Consider the following 23,634-nt stretch of genomic DNA (forward strand, 5'->3'; position numbering starts at 1 on the left):
TGGGCAGCAAAGAAGACTACTTGGGCCGTTTCTCTTCTTGTCCACAGGATTGAGGTGGTGGATGAGGACGGGCCTTCTGAGAAGAGCCAGGGGCCATCCGCAATGGCAAGACCGTTTCCTGGCTTGAGCAGGTAATCAACCGCTCATCTCTGCCTGGGGCTGGTACTGCCAGACCTGCCACTGTGTCACTGTCAGACCATCTCCCAGTTGGCCCTCAGGGTCCGTGTCCTCCTGTACCTGGTGACAGGATGAGGCATAACAATCAGTAAGGCCCATCTTGCTGAATGTCCCAGGGCTGAAAGGAGCAAAACAGCCTGGCCTCCAGGAAGAGTGTACTTGGCTCTTATCTACTTAGTACTTATCTGAGTCACCTTAACCCTTGCACCACTGAGCCTGGTGGCAGCACAACACCCTGAGAAAAATTACCAACCTTGCAGTTGGAGTGGACCAGCTGCCACAATGTCACTTGCCATTGGGTAGCCTTGTTGATGGCACCCCTGTAAGTTGGCCAAGTTCAACCTGCCTGGGAAGGAGGCTCTGGATCCCCAGTGCAACTGTCTTCTTTACCATGTGGATGGAGGCAGGACCAAAGTGTCTCGAGTGATTTAGATCGAGAGCACACTGAGTGTGACCAGCCTATGGGGAGCCAGGAGCCTAGGTGGGTATTGTCACCTGGCTCTGGTCTGTAAGCTGTTAGCACGGCCTGCCAGCTGGGGAGAGTCTGACAGTGAGGTGACAGGCCAGGGACAGGCTGAGCACGCTGATCTCACTCTAGACGGGACCCTAATTTCACCCTGATTTCCAACCCCAGGGTATCCAGGAAGATAATGATGCTCTCTTTTCTGTGGGATGAAAAACAATCAATACTTCCTTGCAATCGGTGCTGAATGATGCTAAGTCTGGCAGATAGTATTATAGCCCTCGTTGATGATGTTTAAAGCACCTGCCTGCATTGATAGCTTTGGCTAAACCTGTGACTGCTGAGAGCTACACTTCTGTGACACTGTTGGAAAACCAGTGAGGCCAGAAGGGCAGAGTACCTGCCCCTAAAGGTCATTTCCTGAACTCCAGGGGCTGTCCTGACTCTCCTAATGTCATTGCAACCTCTAACTCTTCTCCCCAGTTTGGGTTCCACAACCATCTGTAGACCTGTCACCCCATCCTCTTGATCCTCTGTTTGTCTGACTCTCTCCATGGGAACTTTTGTCTATAAGAACCTTTGAAGATGTGGAGAGGAAGATTTGAGAGCTCCTTACAAGACAATATCTAGGGGACTTGGTGATGGTTGCAATATGGGGGCAAGGCATCAACAAAAGCAATGCACTGACTCCCAGTTCTGGAGGTTGGAAGTCCGAGATGATAGTGTGGGTGGAGTTGGCTTCTCCTGAGGACTCTACTTGGTTTGTAGATGGCCTCCTGTCCTTGTATCCTCACAGAGTCTTCCCTGAGAGTGTGTCTGTGCATTGATCTTCTTTTCTCAGAAGGACATCAGTCACATTGGATTAAGGACCCTATTTTAACTAAATCACCTCTTTAAAAGCCCTATCTCCAAATTCAGTAACATTCTGAGGCTCTAGGGATTAGCATTTCAGCATATACATTTTCAGAGACACGGTGTATATCTTTCATTGCACCTTGTTTATCTTTTGAAAAAAATTGCCACAAATGGTTTCAAATACTTTTGAAGTGATAATGTAGGAGGAGAATTATGTTATGCTTTATTTTGTATTTAAGAGGCATTTAACATTTATTCCAGAAAATTCCTGTGACTATTTAATACACATCATCTGGCTGTCACAGCAAGGTGGCTGCCATGACAAAGTACATTCAGCCCTCTGTATCTATAGGTTCCCATATCTGCAGATTCAATCAACTGTGGATAAAAAATATTGGGGAAAAATTGCATCTGTACTGAACATTCAAACTTTTTTTCTTGTCATAATCCTCTAGATGAGACAGTGTAATAGCTATTTACATAGTGTTTGTATTTTTTTTAAGTTTTTTTTATTTACTTGATAAGTTACAGAGAGCAAGAGAGGGAGAAAGAGAGAGTGTGACAGAGACAGAGACAGAGAGAGATCTTCCATATGCTGGTTCACTCCACAAACAGCCAGAATGGCTGGAGCTGAGCTGATACGAAGCCAGGAGCCAGGAGCTTCTTACGGGTCTCCCATGTGGGTGCAGGGGCCCAAGCACTTTAGCCATTTTCCTCTGCTTTCCCAGGCCACTAGCATGGAGCTGGGTCAGAAGAGGAGCAGCTGGGACATGAACCAGTGCCCATATGGGATGCCGATGCTGCAGGCAGAGGCTTAACCTGCTATGCCACAGTGCCGGTCCCAACAGCATTTGTATTGTATTAGGTATTATAAGTCATCTGGCAATGACTTAGAGAACATGGGAGATGTGTGTGGATACTATGCAAATGCTATAGCATTCAATATAAGGGACTTGAGCATCCAAAGATATTGATATCCATTGTGGAGGAGGGAGGTGTCTTGGAACCAATATCCTGTAGATTTTGAGGAATGACTATACCACAAATTGGATGGTTCAAAAAAAACACAAATGTTATTTTCTGCCTCTTTTGGAGGCCAAAGGCCTGAGGCCAAAGTTCCTCATGTGGGAAATGAGGGAAGAATGTGTTCCAGGGCAGCCACCATCTTCTCTAGGGATCTGTGCACATTGGCTTCCCTGTATGTGTGTCTCCCAGCCCTCATGTCCCTTGTGTGTGATGATGACGCCAGTCACACTGGCTTAGGGCCCACCTTAATGACCTCACTTGAACTTGATCACCTCTGGCAAGCAACCTGCTTCCAAATGCGCTCACTCTCTGGTACTAGGGGTTAAAGTTCAACATACTAGTTGGGCAAGGGGTGGAGAAGACATAGTTCAACCCATAGCAGGAGCTGAGCAAGGCAGAGACTTGAAAATGACAGCCTAGAGCAATTGAGTGGCCAGGAAGGCAGAGAACTGGGGACTTGGGATGATGTGGTGTTTGGCTCAGGCCATGAGAGGCTTGCCTGTAGAGCCATAGTCTGTAGATACATGGCTCTGGGCACTTGAAAGAGCAAATGTAAATGGTCTGTAATTGGTTGGAACCACCAGCAGCAGTGAGAGAGAAGGGAAAAGTAAACACTGCCTATGTTATCAAGGCACTCCAAAATTTGGGGATTGGGGAAGAGATGAACAGCCCAGGGTACTCCGCCTGGAAAAGAACAAACATGAGGGCCATGGCTACCATCTTGGGATCTTTAAAGAGCTGCTATGAGGAGAGGGAGCAAAATCATCTTGCCTATTTGGCTCTAAGAAATGGAAGTAGGGCTAGCTTATGGAACACTCTAGACACTAGAATTACATGAGCCCTTCCTTTCCAGAAGTGTACAACAGGGGATAGTGAGGAAAGCTGGAGACAGGGATCCACGTTCCTAGTAAGAGGCTGAATTTGATGCGTTAGATAGTTTTTGCTTCTTCAGATTCTGCAGTCACAAAATATATGGAATCCACCCAGGTAGCTTCTAGGTGATTTCTGGCTAACCCTGGTCCTGAGGAGCGTTTTCCTTTTTTCTTTCTTTCTTTCTTTCTTTCTTTCTTTCTTTCTTTCTTTCTTTCGTTCTTTCGTTCTTTCGTTCTTTCGTTCTTTCGTTCTTTCGTTCTTTCGTTCTTTCATTCTTTCGTTCTTTCTCTCTCTCTTTCTCTCTCCTTTCTTTCTTTCTTTCTTTCTTTCTTTCTTCTTTCTTCTTTCTTCTTTCTTTCTTCTTTTTTTCGAAAGGCAGAGTTAGACAGAGAGAAAGAGAGAGAGAGAAAGGTCTTCCTTCCCTTGGTTCACCCCCCAAAATGGCTGCTACGGCCGGCACTGCGCCGATCCGAAGCCAGCAGTCAGGTGCTTCCTCCTGGTCTCCCATGCGGGTGCAGGACTTGGGCCATCCTCCACTGCCTTCCTGGGCCACAGCAGAGAGCTGGACTGGAAGAGGAGCAACTGGGACAGAATCTGGTGCCCCGACCGGGACTAGAACCCGGGGTGCCGGTGCCACAGGCAGAGGATTAGCCTAGTGAGCCATGGCGCCGGCCATGAGGAGCGTTTTTCTACAAGCCATCAGGTGTTGCACTGGGCCAGGTAGCCACCATCAATACCTCCCCACTCATCTCCTGTCTCCCCGGCTGTGTGAGAAGCTGTGTGAGTAACTCAACCCAGCCTCTAGCTCCTCCAGGAAAGGCTACTTTGTGGCAGAGTGGGAGAGGAGAATATCATAGCTCTGTCCCTCCCCAGTCCTGGTTATGCCTTGTCTGTCTTCACTATAGCCCAAAGGGCAGCTCCTCCTAACTAGCTCCCACACACCCTGCAAATTGAGGTACCCTCTTGCAAAAACTGACCCTGCGTAAGCACCCCTTGTTCTTAGTTCTCTGCCTCATAAGACCAGGGAAGGGCCTCCTGGGTCCTGGTCCTTGGCCAGGCCCTCGGCTTGCAGGCTGGCTTTATGGTAGCTGGGGAGCCATGACTAAGACCACAGCTTCTGACGTCAGACAAAATCCTGGCTTTGCCCTATACTGGCTGTGTGATCTTGAGCAGTCTCTTAGTCTTTCTGTGTAAAGTAGGGTGAACAGTAACAACCACTTTGCAAGGCTGTCCTGAATACTAAGTAGGGTAATGCATAGCAGGTACTTGGCACTGTCCTAGGCACTGATATCGTGGGGCCTTCCTGGTTATAGGCTTGCTTTGTTGCAGGCCGTTCTTCAAATGCAAGGAGAGACCAATATTGCCATCTACTGGTATTTTAGGGAAATGCGACTAAGAGCAGTGAATAGAAGGCATCCCCTCCTACCCCAGGCTCCCCTCTTTCATCACTTGCATTCCCACAGATGACTGGGGCCACATTGGACGTTTGATGATCAGTGTTTCTGGGCCTCTGGATTCAGAAAACATCCAGATCTGTGTTCAGAACACAGTGTTCATCAGTGTTAATCACTGATGAACATCAGTGTTCTGTCTTTCCTCTGTGTTCCTCTGAGAACAGCTGAGAACCTTAAATTAGACTACACTTAACTATGGTTGAAGGCTTTTGGATGTGGTGGAGTTGGAAGAGAGGTTACTGGGAAGGACAGGCTGGAAGGATTCTTAGAATTAATACAAGGGAACTTCAAAAAGTTTATGGAAAATGGAATTAGAAGATGATTTTATTTTTGTGCCCCAAATTTGAAACCTATGTATGTTTTTTTTTCATAATATCCATTTTCGATTGACATCTTTTCTTTCAGTCTTTTAAAAATTTTTTTATTTATTTAAGAGACAGAAAGTGCTCCTACCTGCTGGTTCACTCCCCAAGTGCCTGTGTTGTTCAGTGCTGGGCCAGGATCACTCATTTGAGCCATAACCACTGCCTCCCAGGGTCTGCACTGGTAGTAAGCTGGAGTGAGGAGATGGAGCCAGGACTTGAACTCAGGCACTTTGACATGTTAGACGAGCATGTTAACTGCTAGGTTACATGCACACTCCTCCATGAAGTTCTCTGAGATTCTTTATATTTGTTTTCTGGTGCTATAATAAGGTAGCAGAAACTGGGTTTCTTAAAGCAGCAGTATTTATTCTTTCACAATTCTAGAATCTGCAAGTCCAAGACCAAGATGTTGACAGGGCTGTGGTCCCTCCAAAGCCTCTGAGGGAAAATCTATCACATGCATTTCTTATTTTTGTTCCTGAAAATCCTCAGTGTTACTGTGGCTTGTGGCTGTATTACTCCAATCTCACCTTTGTCGTCACATGACTGTCTTTCTTCTGAGTGTCTGTGTGCAAATTTATCTCCTCTTGCAAGGACACCTGTCTCTGGAAGAGCACCCACTTTACTGAATTTGACTTTGTCTTACTTTGATGACATCTGTCACAGAACTCAGGGGTTTAGATTTCAATGTGTTATAGCTTTTGAGAAGACCCAGCCCAACTCCAGACCCCTCTGGAATAGGTGCCATTCAAGCTGGGTCTCTAAGAAGAGGATTGTTCAGGGGGAAGACAAAGGAAGAAGAAGGAAGTAAAGGAGGGGCACCAGCTTGGGCAGAGTCTCAGAGACTTGAAAATTTGTTCATTTGCCTCCCTTAGATAACCAGGATATCTTACTCATACTCGCCTGTCCTGGCACCACATGCTTTAAATGAGGCATAGTAGGACCAGAGGTTAGGGACTTTATGATGTGATAAATGACATTATAATCAATACCAATGTCATCATCGTTATCACAAGAAACGATGGGAAGAATGAAAGCCCCTCCTGGCTTTCATGGTGGGGAAAGGCCCTGTTGCTGGCAGTGTTTCCCAGGATGGAGGTAGAAGAACAGAGGTTCCTGGTCTAGGTTGGAGCCACACACCAAAGTCAACTCCAAGGCCAGCTTCCCCACTTTCACCCTTGCCCCATCAATCCTTCCTCCTCTTGGGACTGCTGAATGGTTTTCTCAAAGCACCAGTCACATTGTGTCAAACACCATGGCTTCCCCCGACCAGGGCAGAGAGTGCTTATGGTGTGAATTGGGATGTTTTTTGAAGGGGAACTTAAGCCTCACTCCATGGACCTGGGAAGGTCTGGTGTGGGAGCTCTACTTTCTCTTCAGCCCTTGCCAGTGCTTTGGCCAACCCTGACTGGTGTCAGGACCTGCAGTGGGGCCAGAGAGTACATCAGACTTAGTTCTGAGTGGCCTTCTTTGGAGGACTGAGTTGGTCTCCCTCTCCATAAGCTCCAGTTCATGGGCACCTGGGCACATCCCCTCCAAATTTGGTCTGTTGGTTTCCTTGGCATCTCATACCCATGAGTCCCCATCAGCCCATGAACTCATACATAGATATGGGGACAATCCCATGGGTGACAGCAACAGATAGGACATCAGGGTTGGGAGATCCCATTTCTACCCAGAAGCCTCTTTGATGTGTCTGAGGCAGGGCTGGGTTCAAGTTGGGACTGGGGGTCTGGTGAAGGAGCTCTTTACTCACTTTTGTCTGAGTTCAGCAACATCAAGAAGGCTCCAGGCCAAGGAAGAAATGAGAAAAAAATGATGTGTGTGTCAGGGGGAGCAGGTGATGGGGAAGGACGACACTTTTCTCACCAGCACCTCCTGCGTTTCTCCTCTGGCCTGCAGTTCGAGGGGTGAGGAGACTGTCCGCCTGCAGATCATGACACCCAGGCCAGGACTCCGCTTGGTGGCCCCAGACCTGGAAGACATGAGGTATGGGGATCCTGCTGCTGTCCTGGCTCCCTCCACAGCCTGGGGGCTGGTTCTGCCATTGTAGGGCCAACAGGTGGGTGGAAGTCATGAGCTACCTGAGTTCTCTGCCTCTGTTATGGAGCTAGTGCTTGGGCTGTGAGAGGCAGGCCTGGTCCTGGAGATCTAGTGGTGGCCACCACCCACCATAGGCTGGAATGTCTGATTGTCTCATGGGGGAGGGAGAGGCAGACACAGACATGAGTGTGAGGTCAGCCCTCTGTGTTGACTGCACCATATGCCAGGAGCTCCCAGATGTGACAGCTCAGCCCTATTCATTCCTGAAGCCACGACTGGCCACCTGCACTGGGTGGGGACAGCAGTTATCCGGAGCCACCTGAGGCCACTGGAACATTGTCCTGCCTATGTGATGGGGCCCACTAGGCACAGAGTTGGATCCTTGGGTCACCCCACAGTAACAATGCCACCATGCCCGATTCTGGAGATCAGGAGGGATGGGGGACCACGACCAGCAGAAAGTGGGACAGGCCCATCTGCTGCCCTGGGCAGTGGGGAACAAGGGCTCACAATGCTATCGAGTCTGGGATCTAGGCAGGGAACAGGGAGTTAGGACTGAAGGTTGGGCCTGGAGCCTAGGAAAGCTGGAACTGAAGCTAGGGGAGCTCTGAGCAGAGGAAGTGACATCCAAGATGAGTCCTGGGGATCTCTAGGTTCCTTTCCTGTCCTTCTTGAGCCCTACTTTCTCCACTGCCCACTTCCTATTAGAGATGTTTTTAACCCTACTGCCCTCCCTAGGTGTGGGCCTCCACCATCACCTCCCCAGCTGTCTGCAGCCTTTTCCTGTTGTACCATCCTCACATTGACCTCCATGCATCTGCCTGGGAGGCAGGAGTCATTGTGAAGAACCATGTCATTTTCCTCACCCACTTAACTACACTGTGCAGTCCAAACTCACCACCTTGTCAGATGAAACTTCCACAAACTGGTCCCCTCCTAGTCTTAGACTCTCCCTCCATGTGCACCCACTCTGCATTGTTTGGTCTCACCTCAAATGCCCTTTCCTCTAAGGTACCTTTCTCCCTTGTGTTTCTTCTCCACCTCACAATCGTCCATTTATCCATAGATCTGTCTAACCAAAGGACTATGGGTACATAGACAGCAGGGGTTGCAGCTCAGTGCTCCCTACAGTCTCTGCACCCAAGCATGAAAATTGCCCCAAAATATGAGTGCAAGAGTCTGCTGCTGGAATAATCTAGAATCACCCAGTATAATTTTTTAATAAAGCAACATGGGAAGCTGCTTCCTTGGTTTCTCTAAGATGATCAGTGTCAGAAAAATGAGCAGTGATCCTGAGAGATGCAAACAGAAGCAAGGATGCCTCTGTCATAGCAGAGGTCTCTGCTGTCTCCCCAACCTCCATAGTCCACCGGGCCTCTTGTACCTTGTCTGGGGTGGCAAGGCTACAACAGCCCATTAAGATCCTCTAGAGGGCTGGTGCTATGGCGTAGTGGGTAAAACTGCTGCCTGCAGTGCCAGCATCCCATATGGGCGCCAGTTCGAGTCTTGGATGCTCCACTTCCAATCCAGCTCTGTGCTGTGACCTGGAAAAGCAGTAGAAGATGGCTCAAGTCCTTAGGTCCCTGCACCACGTGGGAGACCCGGAAGAAGCTCCTGGCTCCTGGCTTCAGATCAGCGCAGCTCCATCCATTGCTGCCATTTGGGGAGTGAACCAGCAGAAGGAAGACTTCTCTCTCTGTGCCTGTGCTTCTCTGTAGCTCTGCCTTTCAAGTAAATAAATAAATAATTTTTTTTAAAAAAAAGATCCTCTAGCAAACACCCTACAGATACTTTTCAACTGGAGCATCAAGTGGAAGAAGGAAGAAAGAAGGAAAGCCAGGATTCACCAAGCCCCATAGTGTCCCAGACAGCCTGGCAGCACTCAGATAGAGATCCAGGTGACTGCTGAAGAAACCGAGAGCCTGAATGGTTAATTAACTTGCTCCGGGTCGAGAGCAGGCAGGCCCATCCAGCCTACCTGACTCCTACCTTGCACCTTTTTTTTTTTTTTTTTAAGATTTGTTTATTATTTACTTGAAAGTCAGAGTTACACAGAAAGAGGAGAGGCAGAGAGAGAGGTCTTCCATCTGCTGGTTTACTCCCTAGATGGCCGCAACGGCCGGAGCTGCACCTATCCAAAGCCAGGAGCCAGGAGCTTCTATCGAGTCTCCCACGTGGGTGCAGTGGCCCAAGGACTTGGGCCATCTTCTGCTGCTTTCCCAGGCCATAGCAAAGAGCTGGATTGGAAGTGGAGCAGCTGGGACTCGAACTGGCACCCATATGGGATGCGGCACTGCAGGTGGCGGCTTCACCCGCTATGCCACAGTGCCGGCCCTAACCTTGTAGCTTTTGCCCAATAACCCACTACACTCGTGAGGACAAGGGGCATGGGAGCAGGGGGTATTGATAGACATACTTAGTACTTGCTGAATGAAAAGGCAAGGGGACCAAGAATGTGCATCCAGGGAGGTGGGAAGTGGTGTCACTGGGACAAGGAAGGAGAGGTGGCAAGGAGGTGGGCTGAGATAATGACATGACTGTTTCTGTTGTATTGGAGAACGTGGAACCCCCTCATAACCTCAAAGAGAACAGAAAAATGGTTGAACTAGGACAGTAGGCTCAGTCGTACACTCTGACAGAATATAGTCCAGAACTCTGAAGTCAGATTGCCTGGGAAATCAATCCTAGCTCTTTCTCACTCACACTCTCTGTTCCCTGTTTTGCTTGTCTGGTGGGCATAGATGACAACAGTGCCCGTGTCATGGGTTCAGTGTGGAAAGATAAAGCATGTGAAGTCATGAGAACCCTTCAGTCAACAACAGCCATTCGTAATAAGGTTTTATAAATGAGCCAATCCGTCAATGGTAGGTTTTAAGCTCCTTAGAGTCAGCTGGCATAAGAGGATGATGTAACTGCCCCTGCCTAAGCATGGGTGGCTATTGTGTGCTTAACTTATGCTTGTTTCCTCCGTAGGCCCTCTCTAGGTGACAAGAGGACCCCACATCCCAGGGAGCTCAAAAGAAACTTGGCTGGTGAGGAGGACTTCAAGGGCCCTGACACAGACTCTGAGAGGTAAGTCAGTGCAGGGAGCATGTGTCATCCCCAGAATTCAGGGGCCATATGCACCCAGCTGAAAGGCTTCTGTGGCTACTGGTTCAGGGTCAAGGGCTGGAGTTGACACCAGGAATGTCCTGTTCCTGCTGTAATCCCAAGTGCCTCTGGTAGTGCAAATCTTCAATGCCTATCTGTTGAAAGAATGAATTAATGAGGCCTGTAGAACAGAAGCCCATGCCAAGATCATTCAGGAGTCAGTTGCAGAGCAGAACCAAATACTAGGCCAGGCTACCCCCACCCCAGCCCTTGCCCCACACTGGTTTCTTCCATTGACCTGAATCTGCTACACTCATTGTACTTTTACTCCAGGACATAACAGTGCTGCCAATGGCCAGGACACAGCAAAGCCAGAGAAGAATTGGAATCTCTTAGCCAGTAATGAGTAAGAACCCACACCTGGGTTCGAGCCCTAGCTGCATTCCTGATTTCAGCTTCCTGCTAATGCACAACCTGGGAAAGCAGCAGGTGATGGCTCAAGTACTTGGGTGTCTGCCACCCACATGAGAGACCTAGATTGAGTTCCGAGATCCTGGCTTCTGCCTGGTGCAGCCCAGGATGTTGCAGGCATTGGGAGAATGAACCAGTGGACCCGTCAGGGAGAAGGAAGCTCCCTCCCTTCCCCTCCTGTCGCTGCTCCCCTCTCCTCTTCTTTCTCTCCCCTCTCCTTTCTCCCTTCCCCCTTTCTCTCTCCCTTTCAAATAAAATAAATAAGTTTAAAAATATATAAAGAAGGCACAGACCTTCTTGATGTGGAACGCTGGAACCTGCAGTCAGACTCTGAGCCACAGGAATAAGGAAGGACTGAGAGATCCCTGTCTCTGACTTCTGTGGCTTATTAGTGGCCCCAAGTGCCTTGCCCCTTGCTTTCTTGGTCATCAGATCCCCAACGTGTGGGTCTCCTCCATTTTGCTCTTTTTTTATTTAGCTCTACTCTTGCTGCAGTCCATTATATTTGGAAGAAACACATAAATACTTCCTGTTAGAGTCAACTTGGGCTTGGCTCAGTTCTGGTCACAACAGTGCAGGATGGCAATCAAGGGCCCATGTTTCTGCCCATTGATGCCTGCTCTCAGGACATTCAGAGTCAATAAATACTTCTCTTCCCTAAATAGGCCAACTGCACAGTTGAGTGATGGCAACATGGGATCTGGAGCCTTGGGGTCCTTGCCTGAAGATTTGACTGGAACAGATATCAGCTCTGAAAGAGGAGGGTGAGCTATCTTGGGGAGGTAGATTCAGTCATATTTCTGGTGACAAGCCAGGGTCAAGTTGCCCAACTACTTGGGCTGCTGGGGGTGGGACACTAGTCATTTCCTGGGGCTCCTGTCTACTGCTTTGCCCATGCTCTCACCCCCACCAAATCCTTTGTCCTTGGGCTTTCCACTGCTTCTTGGGCTTCCTTAGGCTTGAGACTTGTTCCTTCTTCTACCCACTGCCACTGGCTCTTAAGCTCTACCAGAGCAGGCACAGGGCTTCACTCCCAGCTGGAGGCCCAGGAGCTAGCACTGGGCAGATACAATAAACGAAATATGTGAAGGGACAAACTAATGAATGGATGACTGAATGATGGAGGAATTGGTATTGGTACCTTTTTACTTTTTGGCTGGGCCCTGAGGACCAACTAGGAGGCTCTTTGGTCCTGCTTTCTGCTTTCCCTTCCAGAAGCCCCAAAGTCTCCTTTTCCTGCCCCCAGCCCTCTCTGTCCACTTCTACTCTGAGATTCAGTCAAGGGAAAAGCAATAGCCCCAGTGAGATAAACTAGGCTATAATAAGCATGTTCTTGGCCGGCGCCGCGGCTCACTAGGCTAATCCTCCGCCTAGCAGCGCCGGCACACCGGGTTCTAGTCCCGGTCGGGGCGCCGGATTCTGTCCCGGTTGCCCCTCTTCCAGGCCAGCTCTCTGCTGTGGCCAGGGAGTGCAGTGGAGGATGGCCCAGGTGCTTGGGCCCTGCACCCCATGGGAGACCAGGATAAAGCACCTGGCTCCTGGCTCCTGCCATCGGATCAGCGCGGTGCGCCGGCCGCGGCGGCCATTGGAGGGTGAACCAACGGCAAAGGAAGACCTTTCTCTCTGTCTCTCTCTCTCACTGTCCACTCTGCCCGTCAAAAAAAAAAAAAATAAGCATGTTCTGCTAGGCTGTGGGTACCTGGACTTGGGTGGAGTCAAAGCCACTTTCCCAGCTATCCCCAAAGAATCCCAAAGCAAGCATGAGTCATCTCTGGGCACCAAGGCTACCTGTGCAGATAGTTCACATTGTTTAGCTGCAAATTGTGCTTACAGCCCTTATAGTTGAGAGCAGATGACTAGGGAGGAGTGGCAAAGCTGGTGTCTGCAACTACAAGATACCAGCCCACTACCCTTTCTCAATTCTAATTGGCTACCTCTACTTCTCCAAGGCCATCAGGAGCCCCCTTCCCTCGCTAACTTTACTAGTTTTTAGTGGCTGCATAGAGCCAGAGCTCTGACTTCTAAATCCAGCCTCTGTGACCACTGTCTCTGAGCCTGTCCAAGGAAGGGTTGTGGGACCAGAGATTTGGTCCTTGGGCTGCCACCAGGTGTGCTAGAAGTATTTGCTTTCTACTCTGTTTCCTTAAAGTGAAGCCAAGCCTGCCTCTAAACAACAGGTAAAGTAATCTGAAGACCCATCTAGATTTTTATGATTTTTACTTTGGTGAGTGTCTAAATCAAGTGCAGGGTACAGGCTTGTGCAGGTGATGGGGTGCCCTGTGAGCATAAGTCTGCCTGTTTTATAGAGAGACAGAGAAGGCAAATTAACCCTGGGAAGACTGAGAGAGCTCCCCCTGAGTCTGTATGAACTTGGTGGAGACAGAGGGACTATGAAGGGCCACTGCTTCTCCCACTGGCCAAAGGGCCTTGTAAAGACCAGAACATGTTATTGTATGTACAGCCCAGGTATTATCCAAAGTACTTGCAATCTCTGAACTCATTTACTCTTGTAGGAATAGTTATGATGACTCACATTCCCTAGTTCACCAGTGATGAAATTAAGGTCCCAAAGAGGTCAGGTAATGTGTCCAAGGACACAGAGCTGGGAGGGAGCAAAGCCAAGAGCATGTACTCAGCCACTATGCCACACTGCCCTATGGCATCTCAGTAGTATTGTGCCCCAAGCATTCCTTTGAGCAGCTCCTCAGTCCCCATCAGCTACTGGGGATTGAAGTCACTCTCTTGGAAGAGACACAAAGTTCTGAAGCCAGACTACATTTGGTTCCTTCCACAGGATGGGCTCAGCTGCTGGCCTTGCCTCTTTCTCAGGGGATCAGGAGGTGGATAGTGCCAACTCTCAGTCCTGCAAGGCTGGACCACTGGCTGTGAGGTAAGCACGGGGCAGCTTCCCAGTGAGCAATCCCATTGTCAGACAGTGTTCAGGATCAGCCTCAGCCCCAGCACTCCAGGACATCCTTCACACTTCTTAGCTCTATGCTTTCTTCATATCATGTGGTCACAGCAGGACAGGGAGGCCTGAGAGGCCTAAAAGGGGCCTGACCTGGAGCTGGACCTACCCACCCAGTGCAGTGGGAGAAGAGGGACAGGTGATAAGATTTCTGGCCCAGACAGTCTAGCACCAATCTACATAGAACCAAGCTGCAGTGCCCAGCAAGGGAGGGGGAAGAAAGGAGGGGAAGACTGTACTCGTGGTAGAGGGGAGGGCACTGGGAGGCACAGCTTGGGAAAAGATACTGCTAGCAAGGAGCATGTAGCAGGGAACTGGGAAGAACAGTGGCTCCAGTCTTATCAGGCGGTATTGCCTAGTCTTGAACTGAGATGCTAAGGCCACATCCAAGGCTTAAATGATGTTATCAGACACAGTGATGTCTGTGCCAGGACTGAGAGAGCAGACTTTACTGGCAGATGTAGTTCTTCCCTTTCCTGTGTGAAAGCAGCCAGGCAGGTGAAGACCTTGGGCTCCCCAGCCTCCTTTGGTCTGAGACAGAGTGGGCTTGTGTGCTTCCTCTCTCAGCTCCAGTACTACTTTGACTTCTGCTGTCCTGGATGATAGAAGGAATGACAGTCCAGCAGACCTGGAGGACACAAAGGGGTAAGACATGAATACACAGTGCTGAGCTTCTACACCCAAGGAAGAGGCTTGGGATGGCTTCATGAAGAGCTGGCTTTTAATCTGAATCTCAAAAGGTGAATATGAATCCTCCTAGCAGATGGAGTAGGATAAACAAAGGGCCCAAAAGAACTTGTTGTTTCCTGGGCACTGTACATAGGTGAGTGTGGCCAGTGATGAGGTCCTTAGGGAGAAGCGATGGAAGAGAGGCTTGCCAAAGTGGGTAGGGGATGATTGGCCTTTTGTACCTTATTGCCAATGATTGACACAGCTGTTTAACTTTTGAGCATGTACTGTGCACACAGCTCTCTAGTCACAGCATCTCATATGCTACTTTCCAGCTTCTCAAGGTCGATACCTAATTAGAATGAAGAACATAGGCCTGGAACTCAGGTCTCTGTGCCTCCTGGGAAGGACTTATCTGAAAAAAAAAAAATAGCCAGGGTGCTAAGATAAAGAGTGACTGGTAGTAACAAGGGCTACCGAGTATGGTGGTAGTGGAGTGCGAGGCAGTGAGCAAAGAGAACAGGGAGAAGGGAGCTGCTGATAAGGACCCAAAAACTTAAGCTTGCAGTGGGAATGTACTTAGTGTGTTCCAAAGTGTGGAATTACTGGAGCCTGGCTAGCTGGTAAGAGAATGCAGATGGAACAGAGCTTTCATCAGGCATGATAAGGAAACTGCATTTTATTTCAAGTTTCAACCCAAAGGGGAGCATGCTATGATTTGGGATTGCTTTTTTTAAGTGAATGCATGTTTTCATCTCCAGATATTGCAACTGGTCTTTTGTTTGTTTTTTCTTTTGTTTTACTTAAACCAGATGCTGGAGGGTGGGATGTGCAGTGCCAGGTGCTTTACAGTCTTCCCAGCAACCCTGTGAGATGGGTAAGATGGGGAAACTGAAGCACAAAAAAGGTTAAATGACTTATCCAGAGCCTTACAAGTGGTAGTGCTAATTAAGAGGGTCTCTGGAAAACCTCAAGAGAAACTACAGAAAGCTAATTTAGGAAGTCTTTGGAGACTATTCTCAAGATCCCACACCCATAACTTCCAGGTGGTTACCACGGAAAGCCAGGGGTGCAGTGCTGTGAGAAGCAAAGCGGGTAGCAGTCTAGATCTGGCTAACTCTAGAGCCCAGGCTCCGAACTACTTTCCTCTGGTGTTTAAAAGTTTGCAAAACTCAATACAAAGTTTCTCGAGATCACATTGCATCTTGATTCCTGCTACATTTGAAAAATCACCCAGGAAGTATTTAAAAAAATTTTCCTGATTTGTTTGGGTTTGAACCACGGGCATCTTCTGGACCTTCCCACCCCACTAACCGGAGAGCTAACAATATCCGGAGATCTTGGTAGTCGCAACGGAAAGTGGGAGGTACTGCTGGCTACTAAAGTGTAGAGTTCAGGGATGCTGCTAAAAATCCCATGATGTGTCCTCCTCCCCAGCCCGCCCCCACAATTACACAGCTCAAAATGTTAGTAGTCTTGCTCTGGAGGGTTCGCGATCTTTTTTTGGGAAAAAAAAAAAAAAGGCATACAAGAGGTTAAGGAGATAGGAAACGTGTGCGTCTGCGCGTGTCCTTGCCGACTGGAGGACTCTGAACGCGCCTGCGCCTTTAAGAGGCTGCGGTAGGGCGTTTGTGCGCCTCTAAGCGTAAGTGCCTACGCGCCTAAAGCAGCGTACAGCTGTCGTGAGTGCGGCTGCGCACGCCGCCATTTCCTGCATTCGCGCGCTTGGGCTGCAATGCCCTCTGGGGAAGTGCGACCTTCCGCCAAGCGAAATGGCTGTCCAGAACGAGATCTGCCACAACAGGGCTTCTCCTGCAGCCGTGCCCATACCGGCCACGAGGTGGCGCTCCAGGACCACAAATATCCTGGCCGCTAATTTCGGCCCCTCCCTGAGGGCTCTTAAGCTTTTCCTGCCCACCCCCACCCCCACCCCGACTCACAGCAAAATGGGCAATGATGGCCCCACTGGCCTTGAGATGACTGCGCGTGGACAACTGCCGGTCACCCAGGCCCTGGCTACAGGAAGGCAGAGTACAGTGACCCTAAGGAGTCGAAGGAGAGTTCTGTGGCTCTAGTTTGTCAGGTGGTCTTAGCACCAACACCTCTTGGACTCTGTATACTGGTCTTCAGAACTGGCCAGGGGCAGGAGGTGTGGTTGTGTGGGGAGAGCAACCGGATCCTCTGGCCATGATTAACCTTTGGGCAGACCTGGCCTGGGATTTGGGATTCAGTGGTGAGGGATTGTGGAGGGTGGGGGTGGGACTGGGGGGTTGAAATCCTGCAGAGCAGTGGAACCTTATTTTTCGTAGGTTATAAAGGAATTTAATTTCAACTGGTCCAAACGTTACGAATTCTGCTTTAATGCTTACTTAGTCCTGCGTATACAAAGGAAAGTGGTATAATACCCTAATAGTATGGACTTGGGTGCTTGGAATCAAATCCAAGTTCTGCCACTTAGTATCTGTGTGACTTTCTGCATGTTACTCACCTTCTGTCTGCCTCAGTGTCTTCATGTGTAGAATAGTGGAACTAATGGCTCCTGTCATATAGCATTGCTGTTAGGTTTAACTGGATTTGCATATATAAAGCATGTAGGACATTTCTTGGTACAAAGTGCTGTATAAATGTCAAAAGCCAGTTCTATAAAACCTTAAAACTAAATGCAGAACCCCAGCAGGAATAAAAAAAAGTATGTCATCTCTTTCGCACTAAACTTTTGTTACCAGACTTCATATCCAAAACAGGCAGTTTTCTTCCTTATTAGATTGCAAATGTGGGCTTTCAGTCTTGCATTCATTCTGCACGACTAGCAGCCAAACTTTAGGCAATTTTCACAGTGCTGACAACCACTGTCAAACAGTGGAAGAGTCTAGTAGAGATAGTACAGGAGTAGAATGGGGACATTCTGCTTTGTGTAAAGAATGTGGTTGTGTTAGGAATTGGCAGTGGCGGCATTGGGGTACTGGAGCTTTAATCCAGTTACATTCAGAAGGAAGGGCTTCAGGGAAACCAACTAATCCAAACTCTAAGACCTCAGTGGTGGCTACTCCCAGGATTACCTAGCCTGTCTCTAACCACTTAGCATCTAAGAATAAGACCGGCAGGATATTACACTGGTGAGCCTGCTGTGGGTGTTTGACTATGATTTCCTTTTCATAACCCAGATGGGTTACATCTCTAAATGATAGTAGCCCTGCACCAAGGGCTAGGATGAAAAAAGTCTTAGTAGTCCATTAGTCCCTAACTTGTAGTGAACCTCAAATTGCACTTTGTGGAGAATCATGGCTCTAGTCACAAAATTTGGTGAGGACACCCCTATTATCTTACTTCTACAGAGGACATGGGGCAGGATAGAACTCTGATTAAGTCCACGGTACAGCTGTCTCCCAGAATTTGGAGATGAGCTCTTTAGGCCTTCGGTGTCTGTGTTTGGCTCAAGAGTATATGTTACAGGCACAGGTAGGGTGGGTAATACCACTTCTGATATCTGTACTATCAGCATGGAAGCAAAACGGAGAGGCACTGTACCAATGGGATGTTTTCCCCTTGGTTATTGGGTGATATCGCATCTACTTGCCTGCAGCTCTTGTCTTGAGCTTCCTTTATTACAAATAGAGGCTGTTTCTTTTTTTCAGCAAGAAGAAAGCAGTGATACTGAGGTCCTCTGAAGAGGACACGAACTGCTCCCCAGGGTGTGTGGTCCGTACCTGTCTGCTGCTCTCAGCCCCACCACCCGGGAGGTGAACCCCTCCATGCCTGTGGGAGGTGCCAGCTGGCGTGCTCTGGGTGAGCAGGGACGAGTCTCAGGGCACTCTCTCCATAAGGGTGTTCATTCTTCCTCAGCGCCGTGGCTGGTGGTGAGAACAGTGTGGCCACCAAGGTGGGAGAAGCCCAGCAGGAGAGGCCTGGAGCCCTGAGAGAAGGCCATGGAGACCCAACTGCACCTGCTCAGCAACCTGCAGATCCCAGCGTCCCAGAGCGGCAGGGCAGCCCCAGGGCACCCGAGAAGCTCCTTGAACCTGAACCGGAGGGCTGTGCCAGCAGGTAAGGGCCAAGCTGCACTGGAATCCTGCCTGTTGGAGCCAGGGTTTTTTTTTTTTTTCTTGTCAGTGGTTGCACCTCAGGTGGGAGGTATTTTTCCTCTAACTCCATGCCAATTCTGACACATTATATGCACAGGTGCTTGGTCTTCTGCCCTGTGAGTGAGCTGTGGTGACTCACTGAACCTGGAGCAGTGTGGATGGGATTCCTGTTGTTGAAGGAGCTGGGGTGGACAGTGATAGGAGGAGGTGTCTGTCCTAATTCCCAACACACGAGGCAGAAGGGAAGACATTCTTGTAGTGTGCAGGTGCACTTCAGGTTAGGATCCCAGGTAGGCTGAGGGCTCTTTGTGTGTGTAAAGTGAGAGAGAGAGAGAGAGAGAGAGAGAGAGAGAGAGAGAATGAATGAGAATGACAAGGCAAAGCAGAGAGCAGGCCATAGTGAGAGGAAAGCAGCATGATCGAGAAGGCGTGAGTGAGTGATGTGGGATGTGAGTGACAGGGTAAGGATGACTGTAACTATTGGTGATCATGTGGTGTGTGTTGAGGGGCAGGGGCATGTTTCCAAGTCAAGGTTCTCTGGAAGGTACATAGCCTCCTGGTTCCAATACTAAAGAAACAACAGATCATTACAATGTAGTGGGCTTGTATAACTCAGTCGTTTCCAGGAATGCAAACAAAAAGCACTTGTCACTTCTGCAGATCAAAGTGAAAATCTCTTTACACAAGGTAGAAATGGTAGAGGAGGGAGCCAAGAGTCTCGCTGCCCAAGGAGAGCAGCAATGGTGGAATCTGTGGGGGCCCCACTCATCCATCCTCATGGTTCTGGGGCTTCTACAAAGTTATTTTAGGGCCAGGTTTTCTAATTTAAGAGTACCCAACACATCTTTGACTCCTTGGTCTCAAGCCTGGAGGGGCCCAATCCACAAACACTGAGTGTCACTACTGGTCACTTTTCCAATTGGTGTAGCCCCTAGACAAAGCTGGAGGTGATCAGTTCTGTTTTTATTTTGGTTTTTGAGGGGTGGTCATGGTGCCAGGGAAAGCTTTCGTTATAGGTGCAGTAAGGTTGGAACTGGGCTTGGAAGGATGAAGAAGGGTTTTGCCTGAAGGACATGCTGGATAAAGACTTCCAGGTAGAGGAAACTGTGGAGACTTTAATTGTAGGACGATCCCTCCACTGCCCTGTGCAGGATCAGGCCTGGGATGGGGGTGTGGAAAGACAAGGCAGGAGATCTGTTAGAAGACTTCTTGTGTAGAACAAGGGGCCGTTTTGAGGCCACAAGTGTCACTGGGTTATTACAGGTACCAGTGAGGGAAAAGCAGTACCTAAGGCTGATCCAGATTGCAGCACTAGGTGACTGGGTGGGTGGTGCTGGGAACTAGCTGAGCGTGAGGGATGGAGGGGTTGCTATGAAGATTTGATAAGGTCATTGGCCCACACAGAATTTGAAGTGCCTGTAGGGGATGCAGGCAACAGTGTCTAGTGGGATACTGAATTAACGGATCTGGAGTCGAGCAAACATCTGACCAGGAGCTTGGGAGTTGGGAGTTGTCAGCTGCTAGGCGGCAAGTGCAAGAGCATAAGAGGTGGATCAGAGAATCTATTTGGAAGCCAATGTGTATAAAACGCATATTTCCTGCTTCTCTGTCTCTACAAGTTCCCTTGGAGAGGTCTGTGTGCTTCAGGGATGCAGAGGGAGCCTTCTTTTTGAGTTGTACATCTGAGAGTTACCTACCTCCATTATCTGACATGTATCTGTGCCTCTTTTGTTTCAAAAAGAAAAAAAAAGAGGATGTATTATTTCTCCCTAAAGCCCTAACCAAGGATATAAAATGAGAATAGATAAGAAAGAAACAAAGGTAGATGGGCTCTAATTGTAGAAAACCATACTAAAGGGTCTTGAGGAGGAAGAGGCATTGTGGAGAGGTACTGAGAAGGCAAGTTTTAGCTAAATAGAATAACCAAGAAAAAATGCACTCTGAAAAAATTACAGTTTGGAAACCAAACCAGGGTGAGCTAATTTTCCAATGTGCTATAGACCCTGAAATAGGCTCATGAGATTTGCTAATATGGGGGAACAGGGAAGTATGTGGTTGGATTATGGTGGATTCTGGAGGGAGTGGAAAATATGAGGTGTAGTTCATAGGTGTAGAACTCTAAAATGTTGGCCATAAAGCCATGAATGTGGGATGGTTTCCTTGAGGTGGCAGCAACATGTACATGTTTATATGTTCAAGAGATGAACTACATGTGGGGTAAGCAGAGTTCCAAGAGACATGAACAAACTCAAAGGAGAAGGATCACTGTGGTCATCGTGCAGTCCTAGAACCTTGGGCAGGAAGAAGGCAGCTCTGTTTCTGCGCTGGATGTTGGTGGGGAGGCAGGACAGGTATTGAGTAGACAGATGTGCACAGTCTGATTTTTGCTCTGAATTAATAAGGTATGCATTCCATTATTAAACCAAATTGTACTTAGTAACTACACAATGCAAGCCATATACTAAACACTGGGAATGTAGATAAATAAGATTTGATTCCTGTCTTCAAGGAGGTCACAGCCCTCAACAGTGGTAAGTGCTGACCTAGAGGTATGCTAAGTTAAAATGGGCACATATAAGAAAGAGCATCTACTTTGGCCATCCTTGTGGAATCAGGGAAGGCTGCACAGAAGTGTCACGAGGTCTTCTTGAAGAAGTTTTCCAGGTGGCAAAGAGGAGGTGTGGGGAATCTCCTGCTAGTGTACACAGCTAACTGGAGAGCATGCTTTGGTTTGATCTGGGTAGTTTATGGTGAGAAGTGGTGGAGGAGTTGGATAAATGATCAAGGTTAGTCCCTTATACCATAGTAAACACTTTGGGCTTTCTTTGCAGGACAAAAATCAGCCAGAAAGGAACAAAGTGGGATTATGGTGAGATTAGTGCCTTGGATTGGTCTCTACAGTGATAGTGAAAAAAGTGGACTGGAGATGGGCAGAGCGGAGGCAGGGAGAAGAGCCAAGAAGTGGGTGCAGTTTTCCATGGAAGACATGATGGGGCCCAGACTTTAGTAGTAACTTTGAAAATGGACACAGAGAGAATTATAAACTAAGTAGAATAAACTGAGAATTGGGCAAACAGCTAAGACTTGAAGCAGTAGAAAAGGAGAGGCAAATGTCAATTCAGAAAGCAACATTTCTGTGTGGAGCAGCTGGATAGACTATGTGTTGTCTCCAATCTGTTTCTGTGCTACCTGGAACTGACTAAGCAAGTGCCCAGTCCATGGAGATCGTGGGCCAAGGCAGCATACTTAAATAGGCAATGCTCAGGCTTTCAGGTAGAGGCTCCTACAAGGCTGGCTTGGGTAGGTTGCCCTGGCATATTGCTGTGTTTGTAAGGTAGGGAGCACCGCTATGAAAGTGCCCTTCCTCACTTCTTCTCAGGGGTCCAAGTTTTGGAGGCTGCTAGACTATGGCTCTAGACAAGTCCATTTTCTAGACCTACTGGGTCCCCTATTTCCAGTCTTTGAGCTTGACCACTAGCATGGCATCTCTAGTAGACCAGATGCCATTCACCGGGAAGGGTGAATTATACCATGGCTCTGGATAGGTGGTCTTTGGAGTTTTGGGGCCAGAGGGACTAAAGGCCAGTTACTTTTAACAGTCCCAAGTAGCAAGACTTGCCTCATCCCCAGTCTGGGGATGCACTAGGAGGAAAGCCGGGTGCACTTTCCTTTATGCCAGAAAGGCAGACTGAGAGCTTCCTGAGATGTAGGCAGTGATACCAGCAGAACTTGTGAAGGAGAGTGAATGGAGGATAGGAAAAATCCTTGTCAATAGAATGTCTGGGTTGACAAGATTAGAATCTTTGAAAAACCCAGACAATATGGATTTCTCATGGCAGGCAGCTGTTGTTTCATATGAGGAAATTGATATGACCCAGCAGTAGAGAATCATAGGGCAATCAGTACTAAAGATAAGACCTTAGCATATGGGACACTGTTGCTTTCAGCTTTAACTTGAATAACCCACTAACAGTCACTTCAGATGACTGGGGGTGAGAAGAACAATGTAATTTTTGGGATAAAAAGAATAAGTTGGATTTCTTGGATGACTTTGCTGGTGAGACAGACTCCTTAGTCACTTGAACCATATTGGTTCCTTGTGTGAGGAATAGTTGACTTTGGCCAGCGCCGTGGCTCACTTGGCTAATCCTCCACCTGTGGCACCAGCATCCCGGGTTCTAGTTCCGGTTGGGGCGCCGGATCCTGTCCCGGTCGCTCCTCTTCCAGTCCAGCTCTCTGCTGTGGCCCGGGAAGGCAGTGGAGGATGGCCCAAGTGGTTGGGCCCTGCACCCTCATGGGAGACCAGGAGGAAGCACCTGGCTCCTGGCTTCGGATCGGCGCAGTGCCAGCTGTAGCGGCCATTTGAGGGGTGAACCAACAGAAGGAAGACCTTTCTCTCTGTCTCTCTCTCTCTCACTGTCTAACTCTGCCTGTCAAAAAAACAAAAACAAACAAACAAACAAACAAAACACAATATACCCACCTTCTAGTACTCTGCAAGGAAAAAAATATATATAAAAGAATACTTGAATTTAATAAAAGTTTATCACAGCAATAGTGAAGACCCTTTTGTATAAGGGAAAACGTTTGAGTCACTGAGAGAACTGAGAAGGGAGAAAGCAGAAGCAAAGGGCACAGCCAGGAAATAAGAGGGCAACAATCAGTCATCCACTATTCGTTTGTCCCTTCATTCATTTTGGACATAGATAAGGAAAAATTTTATCTGGGAAAGACTTATGATAGGAATAATCCTGCAACCTTAAAATTTACAAGCATCATAAAATTGAGCAAAGAAAAAGACCTTTTTTTTTCTCTGAAAGAGATAGGTAAGCAGAGCAAGTATCTACTTTTAAGAGGCAATTGGGCAAGCATGGGAGAACCTGATGGGCATAGCTTGACTGGAGATGTGTCCCTCAGCATAAGCTGATGAGTGTGGCATGTTCTGAATTGCTACCTGAAGCAAGGGTAAGCCAAAGTTCAGGGGTATGTGGGGAGGAGAGGTGCCTGCGTAGAGTTTGGTCAAGGCAGAGGAGAGTATAAGAAATACAATTATAAACACCCCAGGCAGTAACCAATTCTGGCCAAAAACTCCTGAAGA

The 23,634-nt window shown here is 48.4% G+C and overlaps 1 protein-coding gene across 21 annotated transcripts in view; it reads left to right on the plus strand.

The window, feature by feature from the left end:
• Positions 1-23,634, plus strand: part of ZNF185 (zinc finger protein 185 with LIM domain) — a 65,949-nt gene that overhangs the window by 20,312 nt on the left and 22,003 nt on the right. For 16 of the 21 annotated variants that reach the window (XM_070067411.1, XM_070067413.1, XM_070067417.1 and 13 more), the window contains 7 exons: positions 48-131; positions 7,116-7,202; positions 10,230-10,328; positions 11,483-11,581; positions 13,612-13,707; positions 14,353-14,430; positions 18,298-18,498. In XM_070067411.1, coding sequence (XP_069923512.1) covers positions 48-131; positions 7,116-7,202; positions 10,230-10,328; positions 11,483-11,581; positions 13,612-13,707; positions 14,353-14,430; positions 18,298-18,498 — 744 coding nt within the window. The remainder of the gene's footprint in view (positions 1-47; positions 132-7,115; positions 7,203-10,229; positions 10,329-11,482; positions 11,582-13,611; positions 13,708-14,352; positions 14,431-18,297; positions 18,499-23,634) is intronic. The other 5 variants (XM_089323846.1, XM_089323843.1, XM_089323835.1 and 2 more) reach the window with 1 other exon arrangement.

The sequence above is a fragment of the Oryctolagus cuniculus genome, chromosome X (genome assembly GCF_051225735.1).
Source record: "Oryctolagus cuniculus isolate XC-2025 breed Fujian yellow rabbit chromosome X, ASM5122573v1, whole genome shotgun sequence".
NCBI classification, from domain to species: domain Eukaryota; kingdom Metazoa; phylum Chordata; class Mammalia; order Lagomorpha; family Leporidae; genus Oryctolagus; species Oryctolagus cuniculus.